Here is a 25,020-nt window from a genome sequence, read left to right on the forward strand (position 1 = left end):
AATGTAGAAGGCTGGGGGGCTCGGGGACTGGGGTGTGGAAGGCTGGGCCCAAATGAGGAAGGCAGGGGGTGAGGGAGGGGGGAGGCTGCTATTTCTACTTGCTATGTACTGCCAACTAGGGGTCACTTTAAAGTAATGCTATTCTACTCGGTAAATACCACCATCTCGTGGTCACTTTAATGGACTGCTGCTTCCAACAATGCAATCTCAATGGGCGACGTTTTTCGCCAGTAACTCCCCAACGAAAGGTCGTATAAACATAGAACCGACTTCTGCCTACACAAATTCAGCTGCAAGCTTTCCGTTGAGACCCCCAAGCCAAACAAACTTGGGTGCCCTCATTCCATCCCAAGACCTGCAAAACATCCTTACCGCCAAAGGACAAAACCCCTGAGACTCCAGCGCTACCCCCTGGGTCAGCACCCAGCGCAAACGCACGAGGAAAGAGAAAAACCTTGACCAAGGTCAGCCACCGGGAGAGGAATCCGGCGATTACGGTGACCAGCTGTCCCTGCTCTTGGATCTGATGGCGCGAGGGGAATCGGTTCCCCCCACTCCCCCACCAACCCGGGCCACAGAGGCCCTTCGGCGTTGGGAGTCAGAATTCGCTTTCTGTTGAGAACCCTAAGAAATTGAAAAATAGAATCCAGGAATATGAACCTGTAAAACCTGTAAAACCTCATCCCAAGACCTGCAAAACATGCTTACCGCCGAAGGACAAAACCCCTGAGACTCCAGCGCTACCGCACGAGTAAAGAGAAAAACCTCGACCAAGGTCAGCCACCGGGAGAGGAATCCGACCATTACGGTGACCAGCTGTCCCTGCTCTTGGATCTGATGGCGCGAGGGGAATTGGTTCCCCCCACTCCCCCACCAACCCGGGCCACAGAGGCCCTTCGGCGTTGGGAGTCAGAATTCGCTTTCCGTTGAGAACCCTAAGAAATTGAAACCTGTGAAACCTGTGAAACCTGTAAAACCTGTAAAACCTGTAAAACCTGTAAAACCTGTAAAACCTGTAAAACCTGTAAAACCTGTAAAACCTGTAAAACCTGTAAAACCTGTAAAACCTGTAAAACCTGTAAAACCTGTAAAACCTGTAAAACCTGTAAAACCTGTAAAACCTGTAAAACCTGTAAAACCTGTAAAACCTGTAAAACCTGTAAAACCTGTAAAACCTGTAAAACCTGTAAAACCTGTAAAACCTGTAAAACCTGTAAAACCCGTAAAACCTGTAAAACCCGTAAAACCCGTAAAACCCGTAAAACCCGTAAAACCCGTAAAACCCGTAAAACCCGTAAAACCCGTAAAACCCGTAAAACCCGTAAAACCCGTAAAACCCGTAAAACCCGTAAAACCCGTAAAACCCGTAAAACCCGTAAAACCCGTAAAACCCGTAAAACCCGTAAAACCCTGTAAAACCCTGTAAAACCCTGTAAAACCCTGTAAAACCCTGTAAAACCCTGTAAAACCCTGTAAAACCCTGTAAAACCCTGTAAAACCCTGTAAAACCCTGTAAAACCTTATCCCAAGACCTGCAAAACATCCTTACCGCCGAAGGACAAAACCCCTGAGACTCCAGCGCTACCGCACGAGTAAAGAGAAAAACCTCGACCAAGGTCAGCCACCGGGAGAGGAATCCGACGATTACGGTGACCAGCTGTCCCTGCTCTTGGATCTGATGGCGCGAGGGGAATCGGTTCCCCCCACTCCCCCACCAACCCAGGCCACAGAGGCCCTTCGGCGTTGGGAGTCAGAATTCGCTTTCCGTTGAGAACCCTAAGAAATTGAAAAATAGAATCCAGGAATATGAACCCTGTGAACCCTGTGAACCCTGTAAAACCTGTAAAACCTGTAAATCCTCATCCCAAGACCTGCAAAACATCCTTACCGCCGAAGGACAAAACCCCTGAGACTCCAGCGCTACCGCACGAGGAAAGAGAAAAACCTCGACCAAGGTCAGCCACCGGGAGAGGAATCCGACGATTACGGTGACCAGCTGTCCCTGCTCTTGGATCTGATGGCGCGAGGGGAATCGGTTCCCCCCACTCCCCCACCAACCCAGGCCACAGAGGCCCTTCGGCATTGGGAGTCAGAATTCGCTTTCCGTTGAGAACCCTAGAGAAATTGAAAAATAGAATCCAGGAATATGAACCTGAATATGAACCGACATTGCTTCAAACAATATTATGTGTGTTAGCCTGTTAAACTATTCAATCTGCAACATTTTACACACACACTGAATGTTGAACCTGAATTTGCCAACAAATAGTTTAACGTCTGTCACCCCCTTGTGACAGCTCTTAGTTTTCCTCAGTTCCTCGTTCATGCCCTTGTTTTGTATTTCCTTCCTGTGTTGCTCTGCTGTGTTTTCAGTTGATGTCCATTATCTCCCGCACCTGTTTCTCATTATTTGTGATGCCTATTTGGTTCAGGTGCGCGCTCCTTTCTTTGTTGGGTCATTGATGTTGTTTTCTCTGTTGAACATGCTAGTGCGTTGGTCTGCTGCATAGTATCAACAATAAATGCCTTTTTACCTGCTATTGGGTCCTCATCTCTGCATCCTGGGGTCGTGCCGTAAAGCTCCCAAGCCGGAACGTGACAACCTCTCTGTGCTAACCACAAAAAAGAAAAATAATTATCTAACCAGATCATTTAACTTTGAGACAGACAACATGTGGTGCTAAAGTTAGCTTTCTGCTTGTTTAAAGCATCGGCAGCTTACCGGAGCAAAGGTAGCTTAACACACAGCCAGTGCAATCCTAGCCTCAAGAGGCTGACACTGCACTTCCTGCAAGCCCTCCAAAATGCACGCCAGGTCCTCAACAACCAACCCCGCTGCAAATTAAAACAACCATGGCTGCGGTCACATGATGCACCGTCACCGGTACACGCCCAGTAATTTTATGCCTACCTTTCACATACGCTGCTGATGGCACGACAGACCAGAGCCCGCCACCGGAGCGCGCCAACACAGCCTCGACAGGTGAACAGCAAGGAACAATGAGCGCCCCGGTGACGCCAAGACCCATCAATAACCCTGGCACCGCCTCGCAATCGAGCCCCAACAGCTGATGCCAATTCAGGTGGAAGCGCAACAACGCTCAACCTACCAAAAATGCTGCACATGTAATTCATGTGGCAGCAAGAATATCTGTATTCATTAGTGCAGTTCATTAGTGGAGTGGAGTATTTTGAGGTAAGAGATTAAATTAATACAATTTGGAATGAGGCTGTAACTTGACAAAATGTGGAAAAAGTGAAGCGCTGTGAATACTTTCCGGATGCACTGTATGTGCCCTGGGATTGGCTGGCCACCGGTCCAGGGTGTACCCCGCCTCTCGCCCCAAATCAGGCTCCAGCATACCCCAACCCTAGTGAGGATAAGACATAGAAAAGAGTTTCTACCCGAGTGTCCACCAAACTTGACCTAAGAACCCAATGTAGCATGAAAACCAAATAAGACCTGAGACTAGTGTGCTTGGATATACGCAGCGCTCACTTTTGCATCACATCTGCCTCCCGTTTCTGCTGCTCAGTCGAGCGGTCGGAGTCTTTGGAAGTGAATTTAGCCTCATGATCACCACGAGGACATTTGCTCGGAATCAGCATCTGCAACAATTGCATGTGAAGTCTGGTGCGAGTTAAGACTAGAATGAGAGATCGCCTACCTTGAGTTCAGCTCGAAGAAGAATCTGACTCTCTGGGGAGGCGCCATCCAGATGGAACCACTGATCCAGGACCAGTTCTGGTTCCGAGAGCAGCTCTCTGATTGGGACGACTAAGGAACCCATGGGCAACGTCCAGCTGTGAGAGAGCTGGAGAAACAAAGTGTAAAGGTAGTAATACAAGTCAAGTTTGTTGATATCACATGGTGGAAATACTAAAAATAATATTGTTAACTTACCTTGACAACAACATTCTCTTCTCTAGGGTCATGAACCAGGAAGCAGAACGCCTCATTCCACTGAGGTGATGTCGTGCGATCACACACCTACAGCAAAGATGGACGTGTTAGTCCCGGATGCCAATACCCTGGTTATTATTTGGCTAGTTGCCACGCTTAGTAGTCTCACAGTAGTTTTGTGGGATGTTTTTCCAAGAAGCATATCCGCTCCCACTTTTGGCTCTTTTCCACTCTTTTCCACCTGTTGACACGCCACATGGGTCATAATAAAACACAGATCATGCCTCCTCAGTACCTCCTCGACTCACTTACTGGTAAACCATCTGCTTGTTCGATGAAGACAAACAAAAGTCCCACAGATGGAACGGCTTTGTTCTGGTAGGACTGCCTGGAGTAGAACTTGAGAATCTGAAGAGAATGGTTCGATATTAGTATTTTTTATAGTTGAATGAAGCATTAGTACGCTTTTTCTTCTTCTGGAAGCACCCCCCTTATCCAGTTGGTCTGCCTCCGAGGCTGTTGGAAGCCATTCCAGGATCAGGTGAACGCGACCTGACTTGACATCACTGAGCGTGTACTGATACACTGATACATAAAACACACACAATCCTTTGAATGCTTGAACAATTCAATGACAATAATATAAGCCGTTTCCATACCTGATCCGTGTACTGAGAATCAATTATGTCCTTCAGTTTGACCTTCAGCCTGCATGTTGAGAAACATGACAATTATTTCAACCACTTGATAATGGAATGGATTTCTTTTCTCTAATTCATGTTTATTTTTATTTATTTACACTGCAATATTTGATATTTATACATATATATTTAATATCATTTGCGTTCTACATGAATGTTCTAAATGATTCCAACCATATCAAATTCTACAACCTGTCTTTAATATACTGTAAGTGTGTGACATAATTTTTCTTGTGAATCGGACAATAAAGTGTAGATAAAGGAGGATGGCGGTGCTCTTCTCAATACTGGCATCGCTGCGCTGGAGGTAGTAAGCAGTATTATCAAGCAGTTGCAGTATGTGACAGTATCGATAATAACAACACTACTAATGTGTACTGGAAGCAGTACCTTCCCATAAAGTCATCCTTCATGTCCATGTCTTTATCAAACACCTCCAGATGTAACCTGATGGAGCAACAAAACTCATCATTTATCATCTGGTACATGTATTCATAATGTGACGAGTTGCTACTTTACTGTGGCCAGCAAGCTTTCTACAAATGGATTAAGGATTAAATATTCTAAAACAAAAGATGCAGATTGGGCATTGATACTTTTATGTTGAAAGAACTCAATTGTACATCAATAACTCCTGTAACCACAAATCTCACTCTCTCAATTTCTGCGGCAGTTTTTCCTTGTGTATGGAAGGCATCAGCTGTCATTCAATATATAAGAACGTAGATCCTTGTCCGTTTCCAATTTCAAACCAATCTTCGACTTGAAAAAAGGTTTTGACACTGTAAAGCATAGAATAACCTAAACCATGTTGGTGTCATTCAACAGCTGTACTGTAATCTTACCTTGTCTAAGCTGTTGGGACCAAATTCTTGAGCGTCAACATCCTTCAGTATTCTGTTAAATGGATGGAGAATGCTGCACATGTAATTCATGTGGCAGCCAGAATATCTGTATTCATTAGTGCAGTCCAAAAAAGGAAAAGCAAGGCGATAGGGGCAGAAGGCATACCATGGAGCAGTCCAGAGACAAAAGAACTCCCAAAATCAGCTGGAGGAGGTCGCGGTCCACTGGGCAGTACACTGAAAAAAAATTTGGAGTGCCATTTACTTGAGCAAAGCTAGGTAACAATTTGCACGCACAATTCCCAAGCAACTTTTCCTTGGGAAATACTCTGGTCAAATTTACTTTTTTTGAATGAAAAGGGTACTCTTTGCTAGTAAATTTGACCCCAAACTACCTTTGAATCTACTTCAAAATCCATATAAATGTACTCGCTTTTCAGGATTGTTTAACTAGTTTTCCCTGACTTTATTTGGAGCAAATTATAAGTAATATTTACATGATTTAAGCTACCACCTACACCACTTTTCTAATATGATTGTGTAGTATTTTTTTTAAGATGGCCTTCTTTGAATGAAATGATCTTAACACATCTTCTACAAAACATTATTTCAAACCAGAACAGCTTCACTGCATTTGTACTAAAGCTGTATTTACTTCCAGATGGCGGTGCACAAAAACACAACACAGCCACAGGTTGAGGCACCTGTGAAATTAATTCAACATTTCATAACTAAACCAAAGACCTGGGATTTATTCCCTTAATTGGGAATCATATTATTAGAATGATTATTTTTGACTTCCACTTTCCTCATGCAGGTATGGACTTCCCACACTAGTGTGCCAGTCGCCTCCTTCTGGACGTTTGGTGTCTACTATACACTCAGTTGGAGTCCACCTGCAGTAAATTCAGTTGATTGGACATGATTTGGAAATATAATAACTGTCTATATAAGGTCCCACAGTTGACTGTGCATGTCAGAGCACAAACGCCAAGCATGAAGTCAAAAGAACTGTCTGTAGACCAGCGAGACAGGATTGTCTTGAGGCACAAATCTGGGGAAGGATACAGAAACACTTCAGCTGCTTTGAAGGTCCCAATGAGCACAGTGGCCTCCATCCCTACAGTGAAGCATGGTGGTGGCAGCATCATGCAGCAGCAGCAGGAACTGGCAGACTAGTCAGGATAGAAGGAAAAATGAATGCAACAATATATAGAGATATCCTGGATGAAAATATTGCTGCATTCATTTTTCCTTCTATCCTGGCTAGTCGAATAATGGGGGCCACTGTGCTCATTGGGACCTTCAAAGCAGCAGAAATGTTTCTGTATCCTTCCCCAGATTTGTGCCTCAAGACAATCCTGTCTCGCAGGTCTACAGACAGTTCTTTTGACTTCATGCTTGGCGTTTGTGCTCTGACATGCACAGTCAACTGTGGGACCTTATATAGACAGTTATTATCTCAAGGATGATCAGTGGAAAAAAGATGCACCTGAGCTCAATTTTGAGCTTCATGGCAAAGGCTGTGAATGTAAATGTGATTTTTTTGTTTTCTATTTTTAATAAATTCAAAAAAGTAAAAAAAAAAACTTTTTCACATTGTCATAATGGAGTATTTTGTGTAGAATTTTGAGGTAAGAGATTAAATTAATACAATTGGGAATGAGGCTGTAACTTGACAAAATGTGGAAAAAGTGAAGCGCTGTGAATACTTTCCGGATGTACTGTATGTGCCCTGGGATTGGCTGGCCACCGGTCCAGGGTGTACCCCGCCTCTCGCCCCAAATCAGGCTCCAGCATACCCCCACCCTAGTGAGGATAAGAGACATAGAAAATGAATGAATAACTAAACCATGTTGGTGTCATTCAACAGCTGTACTGTAATCTTACCTTGTCTAAGCTGTTGGGACCAAATTCTTGAGCGTCAACATCCTTCAGTATTCTGTTAAATGGATGGAGAATGCTGCACATGTAATTCATGTGGCAGCCAGAATATCTGTATTCATTAGTGCAGTCCAAAAAAGGAAAAGCAAGGCGATAGGGGCAGAAGGCATACCATGGAGCAGTCCAGAGACAAAAGAACTCCCAAAATCAGCTGGAGGAGGTCGCGGTCCACTGGGCAGTACACTGAAAAAAAATTTGGAGTGCCATTTACTTGAGAAAAGCTAGGTAACAATTTGCACGCACAATTCCCAAGCAACTTTTCCTTGGGAAATACTCTGGTCAAATTTACTTTTTTTGAATGAAAAAGGTACTCTTTGCTAGTAAATTTGACCCCAAACTACCTTTGAATCTACTTCAAAATCCATATAAATGTACTCGCTTTTCAGGATTGTTTAACTAGTTTTCCCTGACTTTATTTGGAGCAAATTATAAGTAATATTTACATGATTTAAGCTACCACCTACACCACTTTTCTAATATGATTGTGTAGTATTTTTTTAAGATGGCCTTCTTTGAATGAAATGATCTTAACACATCTTCTACAAAACATTATTTCAAACCAGAACAGCTTCACTGCATTTGTACTAAAGCTGTATTTACTTCCAGATGACGGTGCACAAAAACACAACACAGCCACAGGTTGAGGCACCTGTGAAATGAATTCAACATTTCATAACTAAACCAAAGACCTGGGATTTATTCCCTTAATTGGGAATCGTATTATTAGAATGATTATTTTTTGACTTCCACTTTCCTCATGCAGGTATGGACTTCCCACACTAGTGTGCCAGTCGCCTCCTTCTGGACGTTTGGTGTCTACTATACACTCAATTGGAGTCCACCTGCAGTAAATTCAGTTGACTGGACATGATTTGGAAATACAATAACTGTCTATATAAGGTCCCACAGTTGACTGTGCATGTCAGAGCACAAACGCCAAGCATGAAGTCAAAAGAACTGTCTGTAGACCTGCGAGACAGGATTGTCTTGAGGCACAAATCTGGGGAAGGATACAGAAACATTTCTGCTGCTTTGAAGGTCCCAATGAGCACAGTGGCCCCCATTATTCGACTAGCCAGGATAGAAGGAAAAATGAATGCAGCAATATTTTCATCCAGGATATCTCTATATATTGTTGCATTCATTTTTCCTTCTATCCTGACTAGTCTGCCAGTTCCTGCTGCTGAAAAACATCCCCACAGCATGATGCTGCCACCACCATGCTTCACTGTAGGGATGGAGGCCACTGTGCTCATTGGGACCTTCAAAGCAGCAGAAATGTTTCTGTATCCTTCCCCAGATTTGTGCCTCAAGACAATCCTGTCTCGCAGGTCTACAGACAGTTCTTTTGACTTCATGCTTAGCGTTTGTGCTCTGACATGCACAGTCAACTGTGGGACCTTATATAGACAGTTATTATCTCAAGGATGATCAGTGGAAAAAAGATGCACCTGAGCTCAATTTTGAGCTTCATGGCAAAGGCTGTGAATACTTATGTAAATGTGATTTTTTTGTTTTCTATTTTTAATAAATTCAAAAAAGTAAAAAAAAAAACTTTTTCACATTGTCATAATGGAGTATTTTGAGGTAAGAGATTAAATTAATACAATTGGGAATGAGGCTGTAACTTGACAAAATGTGGAAAAAGTGAAGCGCTGTGAATACTTTCCGGATGTACTGTATGTGCCCTGGGATTGGCTGGCCACCGGTCCAGGGTGTACCCCGCCTCTCGCCCCAAATCAGGCTCCAGCATACCCCCACCCTAGTGAGGATAAGAGACATAGAAAATGAATGAATAACTAAACCATGTTGGTGTCATTCAACAGCTGTACTGTAATCTTACCTTGTCTAAGCTGTTGGGACCAAATTCTTGAGCGTCAACATCCTTCAGCATTCTGTTAAATGGATGGAGAAATCATTTCAATTATGGCAACTACAAAATCTAAAATCATCACAATGGTTAGTAGTCCAAACGACAAAGCTGCTTGACAATATTTGTTGGGTTTTTTTTTTGTTTTTTTTTTTTTAAACAAAACACTCAAAATCAACTTACTTCTTAACCCTAAGATGCATGAGTGACTGGACCCTACACTCTTCCATAAGAGTCCATATTTCTTGAAATGTATAAAAGCTAAGTTAAAAATTTGAATGGTATTATATTGAAAACATGTTTTTTTTCGGAATAACTGGAATATGAAATGATAAAAAAAAATTCATTATGAAGATATTTCAAGAAAACAACCTGACTGGGTCATTTTTGACCCACTTATGCATCTATGGGTTAATACACATTTTTCATCTGTGTCTTGAAACCTAACCTAAACAAAACTCTTTTTTCCTCACAACGGGATATCGTTGAGGAACTCCATTATCCAACTCTTTAAATCAATAAAACTTAAAAGGCTAAACTGCCATTTCCAGATTCAAATAACCATATACATATTGTAATGTTACCTTCTGTAGGGGTTGGCCACCTTGACCCCGGCGGCGGCCTCTCTGTGGCGCGTCCTTCACCCCAGGTGTCTAGAGATGGTGTATGTGTATAGGTGAAATTAAAGTTCCAAAATTCACTTCCATGGAATACTTGTCACAAACAAAAACTCCCGCTCCCCGACGGTATCCACAAGACTCAGGTCGCTAGCATACTTCAACAAATGTTTGCGCTACACGCGGTTCCCATGGCTTAGAGGACACTGCTGCTGCCAAAATAATCACATAACATATATAAAAGGGACGAATCCTTACACATTTAATAAACATAAAAATCTCCTGTTCTGCAACCGAAAACAGCTCGCAGTTGATAGCGAGCTAGCTAGCTAGCTAGCTAGCTGGCTGGCAGGCTAAAGGTAAGCTAATGCTAACGTCGCGTATGTCACATTATGACACTGACGTAAACATTGAACAGGAACAGGAAAGGTGACAGAAAACAAGTCAGATAAGCATATGACCTACCCATATGGCTCCACATCGATGAATTTCCTTGTTAAACGACTGTCCACGTCGTCTTCCGTCGTCTTCCATCGTCTTCCCGTGAAAACATGGCGCCCTCGAACTTCGCCTTGGGAAGTCTGAGCTCAAACGATCCTCTGACGCATGCGCAGAATGGCATGGCACAAGGTGGCCATGTTCACTGTGAGTAGCTGCTGCAATCAATTACAGGTGTGACCGGTGGACCAGCCTCCTGCCATAGAAGGGAGTTCTGTAAAACAAAAAAAGGAGGGAAAGCGCAGTCAATATGCTTTCAAACTATATAGAATTCAGCCTGCTGTCTGCTTTAGTTTTTTGAATATGAGCCTCTGAAGTTGAAGGCCGTGTGCTACTTAAGCTAGCTCAATGTATGCCGTTTAAAGGTCACTTAAAGCCATTTAACAATTATAATGTTTTAATAGCGTGTACAAAGAGTACAGAGAGTTTGCGTACTTACTACTCACACTTGTTCAATTTTCTTCAAAGTGCGTAAGAAGCAGGTTGCCCTCAGGCCGTCCCTCTTTTATTTGAAACCGCTCTATAGCGTGCCGGGCGGGGCTTCCGGCCGTCCGTGCTTCATCTGAATGTTGCGACCATCGTTTCCGGAAAGTGCGTCATGGCCCTTTAAGAAAAATGGCATTGTGGGAAGTCTGTGTGCTGTAGTTCTGCGTTTTTGGCACTAGGTGTCTCTGTTCTGCTTGTACACAGTGTGAACGCACTTAAGTGCAAGTATGCAAGTGTATGTTAAAAGTTGGCTTCTGCATGCATGTGCTTCTACCATATAAGACCATTCACTCGGGAAAGAGACGCCCACAGGAGGACTGAGGCTTCCAAAAGAAGACTTTGACTTTGTACCGCCCATAAGCGAGATAGGTCAGAGTCATCCAAGCTCTCGTCCACCTGTTATTTTTGGAGAAAAGGTCTCTGATTTGCTGTGCTAACCCACTGTTCTTTTAAGGAGAAGGACCTTTGGTCAAGCAACTTTTTCCTACGGAGCGACAAATTCTTGGAACTCCGCACCAAGTGCCTGATCTACCCACTATTGCTTCATTTTCCAAGCATCTTCAACTTTGGAAAATCAAACCCGTTGCCACTGATTGTGATCATTTTTAACTTGTCCACTGCTGCTGATTTGTTGTGTGTTATTATCTATTGTATGTTATAATGTTGCATTTTTACATAGTTGGGTAGCCACAAATTATAACTGCTAATTCATTATTGTAGTATGTCATAAGTCTGTAATTCTGTCATCATTTATCTTTTATTCTTAGGCAGGAGAGCAACGTGCAATTCAACAAGCACTTTATATTTCTGTTCTATACACTCTAAAAAAAAATATAGTGGCTCAGCTTAATTCAATGAAGGTAACAATTTGCGTCAATCTTTTTAAGAAATTCCAACTAAAACCTTTCAGTAAATCCAACAAGTCTTTTAATGTTAGAAACTAAGTTATTTAAGGACAACCGACATGATTTACTTCATCCTGCAAACAGTTAATTAAGGTGAACCAACTTCATTTTAATAAAATGGTTCAAGTTCAATTCAGGTGAACCAACTCAATTTTAATAAAATGGTTCAAGTTCAATTCAGGTGAACCAACTCAATTTTAATAAAATGGTTAAAGTTCAATGAAGTTGTCAATATAATTAATTTAAGCTATTCCAGCTCATTTGTTTTTCATTCCTCATCACAAATATTTCAAATTGTTTTCTCAATTGTTTTTTTTATCAATAACATTAATTTTATGAACATAAATACAGTTCAGTCAGTTTAATGGTCAAACTTGTTTATTACATATAATCAGTGGTGGAAAGTAACGGAGTAAATTTACTTGAGTACAGATTTTAAGGATTTGTACTTTACTCGAGTAGAAAATTGATTTCATACTCTTACTCGAGTAACATTTTGACAGAGCTACTTTTACTTGTAGTGGAGTAAATTTGACAAGGAGGATTTGTACTCTTACTCAAGTACTGAAGTCGTGTACTCACTCCACCACTGCATATAATGGCCAACTTGTCCAACTGTTTACCATCAAATAAACATGGAGGAGCTCCAAATGAAGACATGAAATCAAATATTACATATTATACATATTTCTTCCTGAAGAATATTGAAACATATTTTACATAGCAGTCATACTTCTTCCAAAAAAGAACACAGAATATATCAAATGTGTACGTATGTATGTAGGTCTAAATATTGACAGCTAACAGCTCAAAAGTAAAAAAAAAAAATGACAAACTAGTCTTCAAAATGATCCTTCAAAGAAATGACTTGTATTAAACTGCATTAAACATAACAGTGAAATTAGAATGCAGCCTAATTTTCAGTGCAGCAGTTTAGCTTTTAGAGACATTACCTTGGGACTTGCTCTCAGAGCATCCAGCTCAAGGAATATCTTTTGAAATACCTCAAAAGTGCTTTTCAGGTAACTCTTTTGGGTAACTCAGGTTGAGTGCATACATTAGTCCCATGAGCAAGGCACATGCTCTTGGGACAGTCAGGCCATCCAGGACTTCTGCTCCCTCAATCACCACTGTTGCGTTGGCTGGTTCAGATGCCCCTCTGCTCACAACAATCTTCATCACTTCATCACCATTCTGGCATAAGTAGATCAGAGTCAACATCAGTGTTTTTTGTCTTATGTAAAAACAAGAATAATGTACAGTGAATCTGCACTTGGGTTAACTTCAGGATTTAACGTGGGCTTTGGGGACGGCTGTTTAGTAGCAAAACAAACATTTTTAATGACATACTTTTGACAAACAAACGCTGCCCATAAAGTTCTGATAAAACGTAGAAAACTTTCACTTTTCACCAAACTTCCTGAATATATCACTGATGGTCCTGATTTTGGTTCCTATCATTCAGTTGCACCCAGTCATTCAGTCTGCCACCCCTAAATACTGCCCAGGTTAAATCCTTGAAGTTGAAGTGTTGGATTACTTAGCAGCTGTTCTTTAAAGAGATCCTCCTCCTGTTCTCTCAGGTACACGATTAGGCTACGGATTGCAGCTTCTCTCCTACTTTCTACCGACTGGTCCTGTAAATAAAATAATACAAGAAAATGAAACAATCTTTAAAAAGATGAATTTATGATTTATTGATTGAAATATTTATTTAACTAACCCATCAACACCTCCTAAAAATAAAGTGATTTTTCTTTCTATTTGAAATGAACCTTGTTACATTTATTTATACCTCTAGCAGCATGTTCTTTATGTGCTGAATCTCCTCCTCTTGAGGACACCAGTGCCATTATTTTTGGGGTATACTGGTCCAGTTTTGCCATGAATGTTCTCTCAAGGCAACCAGCGGTGATCCTTCTGAATTCTTCATTTATCTGTATAAAATACAAATAAAAAGGTGCAATTTGTTCATGTAGTAAATTGACTGACATAGCACATACTGCAAACCATTTTATAAAACAATATTAACCTGAGTTGCATCGAAAAGAGCCGGCCATCGGTCTCTTATGTCACAGATTTGTGGTGCTTGCGGTGCAACTTCCTGCCTGCGAATGGAGAAAGTCTTTGCCATTTTCTCACTGATGACCTGGCAGTTGTTCCTCTTCTTTACTTCATCAAGGAGCTCCAAAGTTCCTTCTGTTTCTCCTTGTGGGTGAGGAGGTAAATAGTTCACCTCTGCCTGCCCTTCTTGGCTTTTTTTTTGGATATTCTTTGCAGGGGCTTTCTCATGCTCTATGCTCGCTTCTTTCTGAGAGAGTTCACATCAAGCTCAGGGCATCCTAGCCCTCTCCATTTAGATCTATAGCTGGCCATTTTATGTTTTAGTCTTTGTTGCCATGCGTAGCATCCATTATATGACCCTGGTTCTTTAAGGCAAGGATGCTTCTGAATCAGTGCCTCAGCAACATGGTTAAACTGCGCACTAGTGGGGTAAGATGCTTTCAGCCAGCTTCTCAAGGATGTCTGGAGGCAAAGGATTGTGGCAAAGTTGAGCTGAATTCCATCCTTCTTGAAAACTTCATTTCCTGAGGCCAGCACAAGCTCTGTGTCGTAAGCAAAATTAGGTACAGGAAATGTAGTGGGCCAACACTGTGTACGGTGAGTAACCTGTTCAGGTGATGAAAGTGTGATCAGTGTGTCCTGCGATCCAGAGGAACAGCTGCTGCTAGCAGGATGGACAGAGGTCTCAGAATTAGGGAGCGAGGCTACTGATGCACTTTCAAAGGAACTGTCAGTACCCATCAGTAAAGGTCAGAGTAACTGTAGGAGGTTCAACAATGTGAACCACCTTAATGGTATCCTTGTCCTTGGTGTCACTTGTTGAGGTAAGAGAAAAATATTCCTCTCCAAAGTCAGCATCCTTATAATGCAAGGTAAAGTTCCCATCAAGCCCAAATTTCTCCCTCACAATAGACTCAAGTTCATCAGGGATTCCATCCGGTAAGTCCAGTTTGCCAATTTCACGGTCCTGAAGAATGATCCCAAGTTTGGCTTGAGGAGACATCAGGGTATCTATTAGAGAAAACATGACATCAGTTTGGGTTCTAGAATACATGCAGACACATCATATAATCATCATCATTCAGTATGGGAGAAGAATATGACCACTAAAAATGACTCTAGATAAATAAAAGCTTTGGACCTTGAATTTTCATCACATTTATCATATAGTAAACTAGTATGCTGACAAGTACTGGTTGATTCAGTCTCCAAGAAATTTGACATCACACATCCGTGACATTTCCTCATCATCAAACTTCACACCAAGTCTTAGATTTGTGTCCATAAGTATACTTCTACAAAAGCCAATGCAAAGAATCCTATATGCCTGCTTATACTATGATTAAATGTTGAAGACTTTTATTTCTGTGGCAAAGACAAGGATAGGAACAAAGCTTTGTTCACTTGAACATTTCCCCCTGAAGAATAATGTCATAAAAGTCAAACTACAAAGATCTTGTACCATCTTGTTGTCCATCTCGTGTCAGTATTATGGAGCTCATATTTACAACTACTACTAATCATAATTTCAGATCTCCATATTGGCATAGTCATCAAGAGCCTAACATCCTCTCCTCAGCGAGAATCAGTGTGGTCTGGGTTTAAAAGTCTTACCATGCTTCTGGCAAATTGACAAACTAATATTGTCTCATGTTTGATTATAGGTTGAACATTATCACACTTCATCACAAAAATATGATTGGAATACACACATTCAAGGAGTTGTATATTCTCACTACACCTGCAAGTGAAAATGATCATTTGTGCTCAAGTGTGGGGCAAGCACGTTCATTGAAAAAAAAAAAACAACTTTGTTTTTGTAATGAGACAGTAACCCCATATACAGAGAGGATGATGCCATTTTTGAGGTCTCTCCTATAAACTCAAACAAATGATGAGTTATACTGACCCCTTTGCAATCTATGGTACATTCATGTAGCACTTCTGGGTCACCATACGCTTCCCTGCAACACCGTATGCTGCCATGGGGAAGATGTCAAACAACTCACGAGGCTCAATGAGCTTGAAAACACTTGTTGTGTTTCTAAGATGCTCAATATACCATGAATTGAAACATTTGACAATGAAGCCAACCTTGCCATTTATGACAACAAGCTGCATCAATTCTACAAAATCTGGCAGACCACCTGTTGAACCACGTGCCAAGATCATGCCAGTGGAACTGTAGCACACTGTGTTTGCCATGTGGACAAATGATTCACCAGGGAATTTTCATTCCACTGCTTTCTTAATGTCTTCCCTCAGCACAGTCAAATCCACTGTTGACACTTTTGCTACTTGTAGAGACTGAACAATTTTACTGCCATGTAGATGGTATGCAATCATTAACTGATGCTTCACTGCAAGAGACAACAGAATGTTTCGGAAGCTATGCGTATGTCTGACCACACGCTTCAAAAAGCTGTGCTTAGCTTCAAAGCGCATAGTCCACAAAGTGAACCAAATGAACCAAGTGGACCAAAAGCTTTCATCTGGCTGGTGTGGGTAGTGTTCAAGAAAATGATGCTTTCCTGAGGGAAAACCTCCAGGAATCTGTGCCGATGCTCAGAAATCTTGCTTTCAAGGAAACAAACAGCGAGGTCTGTGTGAACAGGAGAAAGGACAAGTTCAACTATGTCCTTAAGGTTCAGAAGGATCAGCCATGCTGGTTCATTCTCAGGGATTCTTTCTCCAACCATCAGGGGAAGGAGGCGAAGCAAAGCCCAGTTTTCATGGGCATTTCCACCAACAGTTTTTCTTGCAGCAAAAGTCAGTGGAACTGGTTGCGGTGCATCCGTTCTATCTGTCCATCTGTATGGGAACTCTTTGATTCATTGATTTCATTCCTCGAGTGTGAAATATTTCTCTTTGATGAACACATTTAGGCATAGTGCTAACTCTAAAGGCACAACGCCTTCAAAGAGATCATGTAGCAAATCAGGTGGATAGCCAGATAAAACATTGAAATATTTGAGTTTGTCAGTCAGTGGGCACTGTCTCTTTACTCCATAACAATGAGAAGAATGCACTTGTATCTCTCTGTGCTGTCTGAACATGCAACCTGTGCTCTTGTGTTGTTCCTGTTTTAACTTCACTCACCTGGAATTGAGATCTTTCTCCAAGACAGAACCTGCAGGTGTGTGTACTTGTGAGACGTGAGAAGCTCTCCACAAACCCTCCAATAGAGTGGGCACCAAGGTTATCTGCAACGACACAATACACAGTACCTTTGACTCGTAGACCTATTGAAGGAATGTAAAGTCCTTCTTCTTCTAGGCTGGCAAGGAAGGTCCTTAAGCAGTGGTTCTAACACAGCACTATAGCCAAACTTTTGAACATCATCAGCCTTGCAGAGAATGGCAAGGTAGATTGATGTGAGCGAGGATCTGAGCAATGGTGGCACATTGGCTAAAACCCAATACACAGCAGTCATTTTGTGTTTTTTTCTTGATGTGCCAAGTGGATTACACACTTCAAAATCATCCACATACAGAATGAGAGAAATGGCTGGATTCTTTTCTCATAGCAATTTATTGTTTTTCAAATGTATGCCATCATGAAATGAATTGTAGTGAGTGTCAGAGCTGCTGTCTGCTTCAGAGCTATGTTTGAGCAAATCCTGGATCTCTTTTTTTCTTCAAAACCTCATGCAAGGACTTTCAAATTGGTACATGTTGGAAACTTTTCTTCTCCCTGAGAAGAACTGAGAAGACATGATTAGATATTCTGTAGGTTCCACCATGGAAAAATGCTCCCTTCTTTTGTAGGTGGAAAGGTGGAAAGAGGAGCAGTATGTCCTAGAGCTAATGTCATTGGCTTAGACTTGCACAGATAGGTCTGTCGCCATCTCTGAGATGATCACATCATCAACTTTTCATCAACAATTATGCCTCTTTAAGCATGACTGTAAAATATCTTTCAAAAGAGGACCTGAAGCTGATGAAGAAATAAAGTGCAGTTCTTCCACTAACTCATGAATACACCTTTGTGGTACATTGAATATGCTTTCCATTTTCAACAGCAGGTGGGCTACATTTTTTTCAATGAAGTTGCAGTGGCAGTTCTCTCATTTCTTCATCTTCAGGATCTTCACTCACTGTAACCTCCATATCCTCGTCAAAAGGATCATATCAAAAGGACCCCTGTATTTGAAAGATGAACATACAGTACCTCTGCAAGAGCTCAGGCTTGAAGTCATCCAGGGAATGAGGAGTGTGTTTCCGGCTCCTATGAGAGGCAAATGTTCCAGAAATGTTTGTTTTGAGAGCAAGAGCAATTTTCAAAAACACAAGACACTGTTTCCTGCTTTTTTAAATGACGGCCAATGTGTTCAAAGTATTCTCTTTCTGTGGAGATGGTGTTTAAAGAGCAACATGAACATTTCAAAGACAGAACTTCTCTGCGTGTCCCTGTCTCACGAGTTGAATGGCTTCTTGACAGACGGGTTCTCAGGCTGCCCCATGTTTTAAACGAGCAATAACGCTCCCAATAACGCTCCCAATGGAGGCAAGGGAGAAGTTCTCCACCATGGCCACCATGGTCTAAGCCTATAATGCTTTCAAAGATCACTTTTTCTTGACACAAGTTTACAGGTCCAATTCATTTTTAAAACTAAACAAAGCTCTATTTAAACGGCTTTGAATTTTTTCATGACATTTGGAATTGTTTAGTGATTCATAGCTTTAGTGCTTACAGCGTGTGCAGCATGACTTGGAAAAATATATTGCCTATGATGTGTTTCTAAATTGAAGATGGAAAAACTGTGAAAAATGTGCTTGCAACCAACTGCACAAAAATGATCCTTTGTCTTGGGTTCTAAAGGATTTGAAATATGGTTGAACTGCTTCACAATATTTTGGACTTTTAAAGTGAGCTAAATGAGAAAAAAAAAACACTACACACCACTATACACACATTTTGTGTGTATACATTCATTCCTAACTTCAGAAAATGCCACCTGTCTCAATAGCAAAAGAGAAAAATAGCCAGGCCTACTGCAGCCTTACTAAAAGGAAACTTGTTCTATGGCGTATCTACAACTAATGTGGGTGCCTTAACCTCTCATAGACACACACCAACACGTCACTTAAAACAGAAACTACTAGCTGGCCAAACTTCATCAATGTAGTCCAAACTTGGAAAAAATGTGAACAAAACAATACACTCATTTCTCTTACCTTGATAAGAGTGATATACTAACTAACGTTTACCGCTAATTCAAATCGTTCGGCTGCCACAGACGTCTTTGTCTGACGATAAACGGTCGAGGGGCGGCGCTGGGCGAGAGAGCGCGGGCAAAAGGACATTTATGAACAGCTTCAGTTCTAAAGTTTTGTAACATGCAGTTATAGGCAGCTATGAAGCTACCATTTTACAAAATGGCTACATTAGCTTCATTTCAATGATGTCTGCGTTAACACGAATTAGTGCAACATTTGCTGATACAGTTAGTAGCCGTTATGAACAAAATAAAGCAAAAACAGTTACTTACCTCGTATTGCTCCATAGAAACTCTTGTTTTTTTCTTGGGATTTTGGGGATTTTCCAACAGGCATTAATAGCAGTCGCAGTCTGGCTCCTCTCTGTACGTGATTGCAGGATAAAACCAGAAGCAGGAGCAGGAGCAGAGCAGCTTCTGAAAGCTGTTGAACATTTGGCTCTAGCTGTGGGAATATGTCATTTCATCAAGTTTTAACAACCTTTTAAGTGAGAATGTGACCCTGTAGCTTACCTTCATCCAGAAAATTCGGAGAAACGTTTGGTCCTGACATCTCGGAGACATCGTACAATAGAACGTCTTCCCTGTTTTTTTCAAAATAAAAGCTCCCATTACTATGAACATGAAACATGAGCGGTGCTCTTGTTTTGAAACGGCATGTTTAATGTGGCCTTTGAATTACCCCTGGGGACAGATAAAGTTTTTGTATTTGAATTTGTTCAAAAGTTTGCTTCAAAATATACATACATATTTAAGTTAACATTTCTATTTTTCTATTTTCAGCTGGGCCAACTTCTTCAAATAAGTTAACAACTTGTTTTAATAAGTCAGTGACACAAGTTTATCGTTTTATGTTGAAAAAGCTCTTGATTTTAACTCAACTCAACTAACTAAGCCCATATTTTCAGCTGGACCAACTTCTTCAAATAAGTTACCAACTTGTTATAATAAGTCCATGTAACAACCTTATTCTTTTATGTTGAAAAAGCTCTTGATTTTAAGCTCAACTAACTAATCCCATGAATCATTTTTAGAGTCTAGTTCTCTCAGTATTATAAAATGACCATTGTTGGTATTTCATGATTGTAAAATGTTTGGAGAATTGTCAAATGAAAATAGCACTTTACAGCATCTAGTGTGCACTTGGGCAAGTTGCAATATAGTAATACGCATGAAACACATAACCTTGCATGTTTTATGAATAATGTGATTTATATGTTCAAAACCAAGCTGCCAATGGGAAGTGCAAATTAGCCATACGGCTATCATCTCCCATGTCCCATTTTTTCAAAAATCAATCAATCTACACATTTCTTACATATAGTACCTTTAAGACTGACAGCACTCAGTCTGTGACCATCGCTGTCTATGGTCCTGAAGTCTCAGACAGGTCACAGCCCAGAAGGTCCTACAATCAAACACATAGGATTTCTGAACATTTACACCTCTGATCACAACAGTCATAGTACATAGTACATAGTACATAGTACATAGTACGGCTGACTTGGGGGCGAGAGGCGGGGTACACCCTGGACCGGTGGCCAGTACACCACAACGGTAATGTATTACAAGTAAGTATTACAATATCAAATTGCATTTTGTGAAAATGTAGCATATACGTATGAGAAATGCAAGAAAAGGTCAAGATGAATTAAATACAAGTACGGACTAGCTCAGAAGATCTATGCTCGGCTCTAGGGAGGTTGAGGTACAGTAATATCACACAAGACACAAAATGTACTTTTAAGTGGCTTGGTGCCTTATTATTTGCTTTAAGTGCAAACAGTGACAAATTATTGACAATATTTACAAACGGCAGTAAAATGGTATAGAGGTTTTGGGAATTCCTATAGCTGTTTGATGAAGTGCACTTCAGTCTTTCAATCTAGTTCATTTGTTTCTTACAAATAAAGAAATCACAATTCAACAGTGGTTCAGCACAGTCCAGGGTGTAAACGCCCTTCAAATCACACAAAGCACAAAATCACAGTATTCACAATAAAGGGTCAGTGGCCACAACAATGTGTGGAGCGAATGTCCATCTCATAGGAACCCAGAGTCCATGGTATATGTGGAAATTGTCCATGATCGCGCGCAACAGAGTTCATATGTGAACAGATAAAGTGACCAGTGCATAGGTGGGAGAGAACTGGCTGCCAACACCCCTACCAGACCGCAGGAGGATGTTGAAGTGGTTCGGTTCTCTTTGGGTCTAGCTCGCCTCGGGGTCCCCAACCAGGCACACCTGGCCTGTATATCACAGACAGGACCACTATCAGTAAATCAGTCATAATTATCATCAGCTAGCTCAGTGTACACAAATCAATGAATCAGTATGCAAAATCAGAATATAAAAATACATTTTCAATGATCAACCCCGGTTTAGCTTTAAAGAGGATTGTTTTAAAATGCAATTTAAGGTGCATAACATTCAGAATACACAGTAATCAAAAGCAGTGGCTCAATATTTAAACAGTTAATCAAGTTAAAAAGTTTGATTATCGTTTTGGGGGTTAGCATAACAATGAATCGCATTACAGCAGCGAAGTTGGTTGCCGATCGCATTGATATGCTAACGCTACATAAGCTAACCACACGCAACAATAGCATCCAGACTCACCGATTCCCTCGTAATTCAGTCCCCGCTAGAACCCACATGTCTGCAGCGACGGCACGCGGCTTCTACAAGTTTTATAATGCACAAAGTTTTAGAGAACGATCAACAATATATATAAGTTGAAGTAGTTTGTTCGAGACTAACCGTGTTAGCAGCGTCCTGTAGCCTGTCTCCTCACCAGTGTGTGTGAGGGAGAGCGCACCGGTGTATTTGATTGCGGCCCTGGCGAACCTGATTGGCTGAGACGCAGCGCAAGCGGAAGAACGTTCCGTCTTCCGTCATGTGACTGGGTTGCATTCACGGACGTTATAAAAGACCGGGGAATATTTTTATATGATAGAAATATTCATCATCATCATTTGATTATAAAATATATTTTCATTATTTTCCAAGGATGCATAACTTCCATGTGGGTTACAAAAACAAACTAAATGATGCTGTAAATAGTACAGGCTATAGACATTAAGCAAAACATCACATTAAAACATAACCATCTCAAATGATCCTTACTAATAACAATTCATGATTGGCAATGTTTACAAACATTAGGCCTAGCGTGCTGGAGGCTCCTAGCGTACTGCATAAGAGAGAAAAATGCAACATGGACATGTTTGACAATCTAGCGGACTCAAAGGTAGCACCAAACCAGTGGTATTATTTGAATCTTGAGATTTCAACCAATCCATTGACACCAAATACATCATGCTTGCTGACCGGGAAAGGAGTGAAAAGTTGTTGCAAAGTTGAACTGTTTTACCGCGACGTGACCATAGACTTTTATTTCAACTGTATGTGGTGCAGCTAATTGTTTTGGAGTATCATGCTGTATAAGAGGAAAAAAATACAAGAGTGACACTTTTGACAATATAGCGGACTGAGCTTTAAAACTACTGCCAAACCATCATATATCTTGAGATTTCAATGAATTCATCCATACAAAATACATCATGCTGACTTACCGGGAAATGAGTGAAGCTTTACGCAAACCCGGAAGACACCGGACTATTATTATTATTATTATTTACCCCCCCTCAAATCACTGACTAGTGAAACGAGAATGCCTAGTGGGAGAAGCAATACACGGGACAAAGATAAGGACACGGCAGCAGCTGACGACATGGAAGAGATTAAAAAAGCATTGAATTTTATGTCTGGTGAGCTTGCAAAGCTAACATCACAACAGGAACGACTAATTGGACTGGTGGAGGAAGTAAAAACCTTGAAGGCTATGCTAATGGAAAAAGACAGAAGGATTATTGTGCTGGAGCAGAGGGTGGACGAATTGGAACAATACACGAAAAGAGACAACTTGGTACTAACAGGTCTGGAAACGCGACACCGAACTTACGCACGAGCTACAGCTAACTTGGAGACAACAGAAGATGCACCACGGGAAGAACTACTGACACTGGAGCAACAAGTAGTGGGATTTCTGCACAGTAAGAACATAAGCATTCAAAGTGCTGATATATCTATCTGTCACGTATTACCCAGAAAGACAGAGAAGGAGAAACCGGCTATCATCATAAGATTTATCAGTAGAAAGCATAGGAATGAACTGTTAATGCAAGCAAAGAAACTTAAAGGTACAAATGTATACTTAAATGAGCACTTGACAAAGAAAAATGGGGACATTGCACGAGAGGCAAGGATACTAAGAAAACAAAAAAGCATTTTCGCAACATGGACCAGAAATGGCAACATATGGATAAGAGAACAAGAAGGGTCACAGCCGAGGATGATAAGAGACTTGAAAGACCTTGAACAACTTAGAAGAAGGAAATGAACAATTGTTGTTATAATTGATTGAAAGACAGGCTATGGACAATATGTTGTGGTGGGATATAGAAAATGGGCATATATTAGAACATGGATGCATATATAAATATAGATATTGATATTATGAGTGAAATATATGAGGTAAATGAGGGTATGAACAAAAGTGCATTTATCCCAAATTATAACTGTGTTTATATGATACACTATGATGCCAATAATGGAACTGAACAATGAATATAGACTTCCCTTCAGTGATTTAGACGATGATGGACTGATTGAGACTGTGGCAGACAGCGTGAGCAGTGAACATCATGATTTAGAACAGCTGAATTTGGAAACTTTTGCATACACTGAACACAAGATGTATGATATAGACAATAGTATTGATTCAGAAAATCATCATTATAACACAATTAACTGTAGCTGTGACTACTACACAGATGAGACATTTACAGAAAAAAAATTAATGGATGGAACCTTTTCAGTCATACACTTCAACAGCAGAAGTTTGAGTAGAAACTTCACCAAAATCAGGGACTATTTAAAACAAATTCCTACCTTTAACGTGATTGCAATATCAGAGACTTGGTTGGACAGTGAGAAAGAAGCTGATGTTAGTTTAGATGGGTATGAATTATTTACCACAAATCGGAGCAATAAGAAGGGAGGAGGAGTTGCCCTATTTGTGAGCAGTGATTTAAAGTATAAAAAAATTGAGCATATGTCAGTGCAAATAGAAAACATCATGGAATGTGTCACAATAGAAATAGATATGGGGAAAACCAGTAACATAATAATAAGTTGCATCTACAGAACACCAGGATCTTGTATAGATGTATTTAATGATAAACTTATTGAAATGTATCATAAGATGAATGATAGAAAAATGGTAATTGTCTGTGGTGACTTTAACATAGATCTATTAAACCCACATAAACACAATAAGACAAAAAGCTATATTGAATCACTGTACAGTGTAAATTTATTTCCTACCATATTAAAACCTAGTAGAATAACAACAGACACTGCAACACTAATAGATAATATATTTACCAATGCAATGGAGAAAAAAATAGTAAGTGGACTTCTTCTTAATGACATCAGTGACCATTTACCTGTATTCATAACAGTACAATGTTCATATGACACCCAAACACAGGCAAACTCTGATACCTACAACATAAGATATAGAACAACTGAATCCATAGAAGCACTTAAGAAGGACTTAAAAGAGCAAAGATGGACAGGTATTTACTCAAACAATGACCCTAATAAAGCATACGAAGAATTTCTGGCAACTTTTACCAAATTATATGATAAACATTGTCCCATTACAACAAAAAAGAAGAAAATACAATGTGAAAAGCCTTGGATGACAAGGGGTTTGGAAAATGCGTGTAAAAAGAAAAACCTACTTTACAAACAGTTTCTGCAGTCAAGAACAAAGGAAGCTGAGAATAAATATAAAAAATATAAAAATAAATTAATTAGCATATTGAGAACCAATAAGAAGGATTACTATCATAGACAATTAGAAGAGCACAAAAATGACACACAGAGTTTATGGAAAGT

General features: G+C 40.6%; 1 protein-coding gene and 2 long non-coding RNA genes across 3 annotated transcripts; all 3 read right to left on the reverse strand.

Moving 5' to 3' along the window:
* Positions 1 to 2,079: 2,079 nt before the first annotated feature.
* On the reverse strand, positions 2,080 to 3,329 carry LOC144902135 (uncharacterized). Its single transcript, XR_013630420.1, has 4 exons — positions 3,217 to 3,329; positions 2,912 to 3,118; positions 2,723 to 2,835; positions 2,080 to 2,612 (listed from the first exon to the last, which is right to left on the reverse strand). It is a non-coding gene; the product is annotated as an uncharacterized LOC144902135 (long non-coding RNA).
* Positions 3,330 to 3,332: 3 nt separating this feature from the next.
* LOC144902134 (extended synaptotagmin-1-like) lies at positions 3,333 to 3,919 on the reverse strand. Its single transcript, XM_078799186.1, has 4 exons — positions 3,905 to 3,919; positions 3,669 to 3,815; positions 3,464 to 3,609; positions 3,333 to 3,371 (listed from the first exon to the last, which is right to left on the reverse strand). Exons 2-3 carry the CDS (start codon positions 3,789 to 3,791, stop codon positions 3,496 to 3,498), a joined length of 237 nt encoding a protein of 78 aa, XP_078655312.1. The 5' UTR covers positions 3,792 to 3,815; positions 3,905 to 3,919; the 3' UTR covers positions 3,333 to 3,371; positions 3,464 to 3,495.
* Positions 3,920 to 9,646: 5,727 nt separating this feature from the next.
* Positions 9,647 to 10,957, reverse strand: LOC144902076 (uncharacterized). Its single transcript, XR_013630327.1, has 3 exons — positions 10,819 to 10,957; positions 10,347 to 10,593; positions 9,647 to 9,917 (listed from the first exon to the last, which is right to left on the reverse strand). It is a non-coding gene; the product is annotated as an uncharacterized LOC144902076 (long non-coding RNA).
* Positions 10,958 to 25,020: the final 14,063 nt, after the last annotated feature.

This window comes from Doryrhamphus excisus, linkage group LG19 (genome assembly GCF_037039965.1).
Source record: "Doryrhamphus excisus strain RoL-2023G ecotype Guam linkage group LG19, RoL_Dexc_Guam_v1.1, whole genome shotgun sequence".
Lineage (NCBI taxonomy): Eukaryota > Metazoa > Chordata > Actinopteri > Syngnathiformes > Syngnathidae > Doryrhamphus > Doryrhamphus excisus.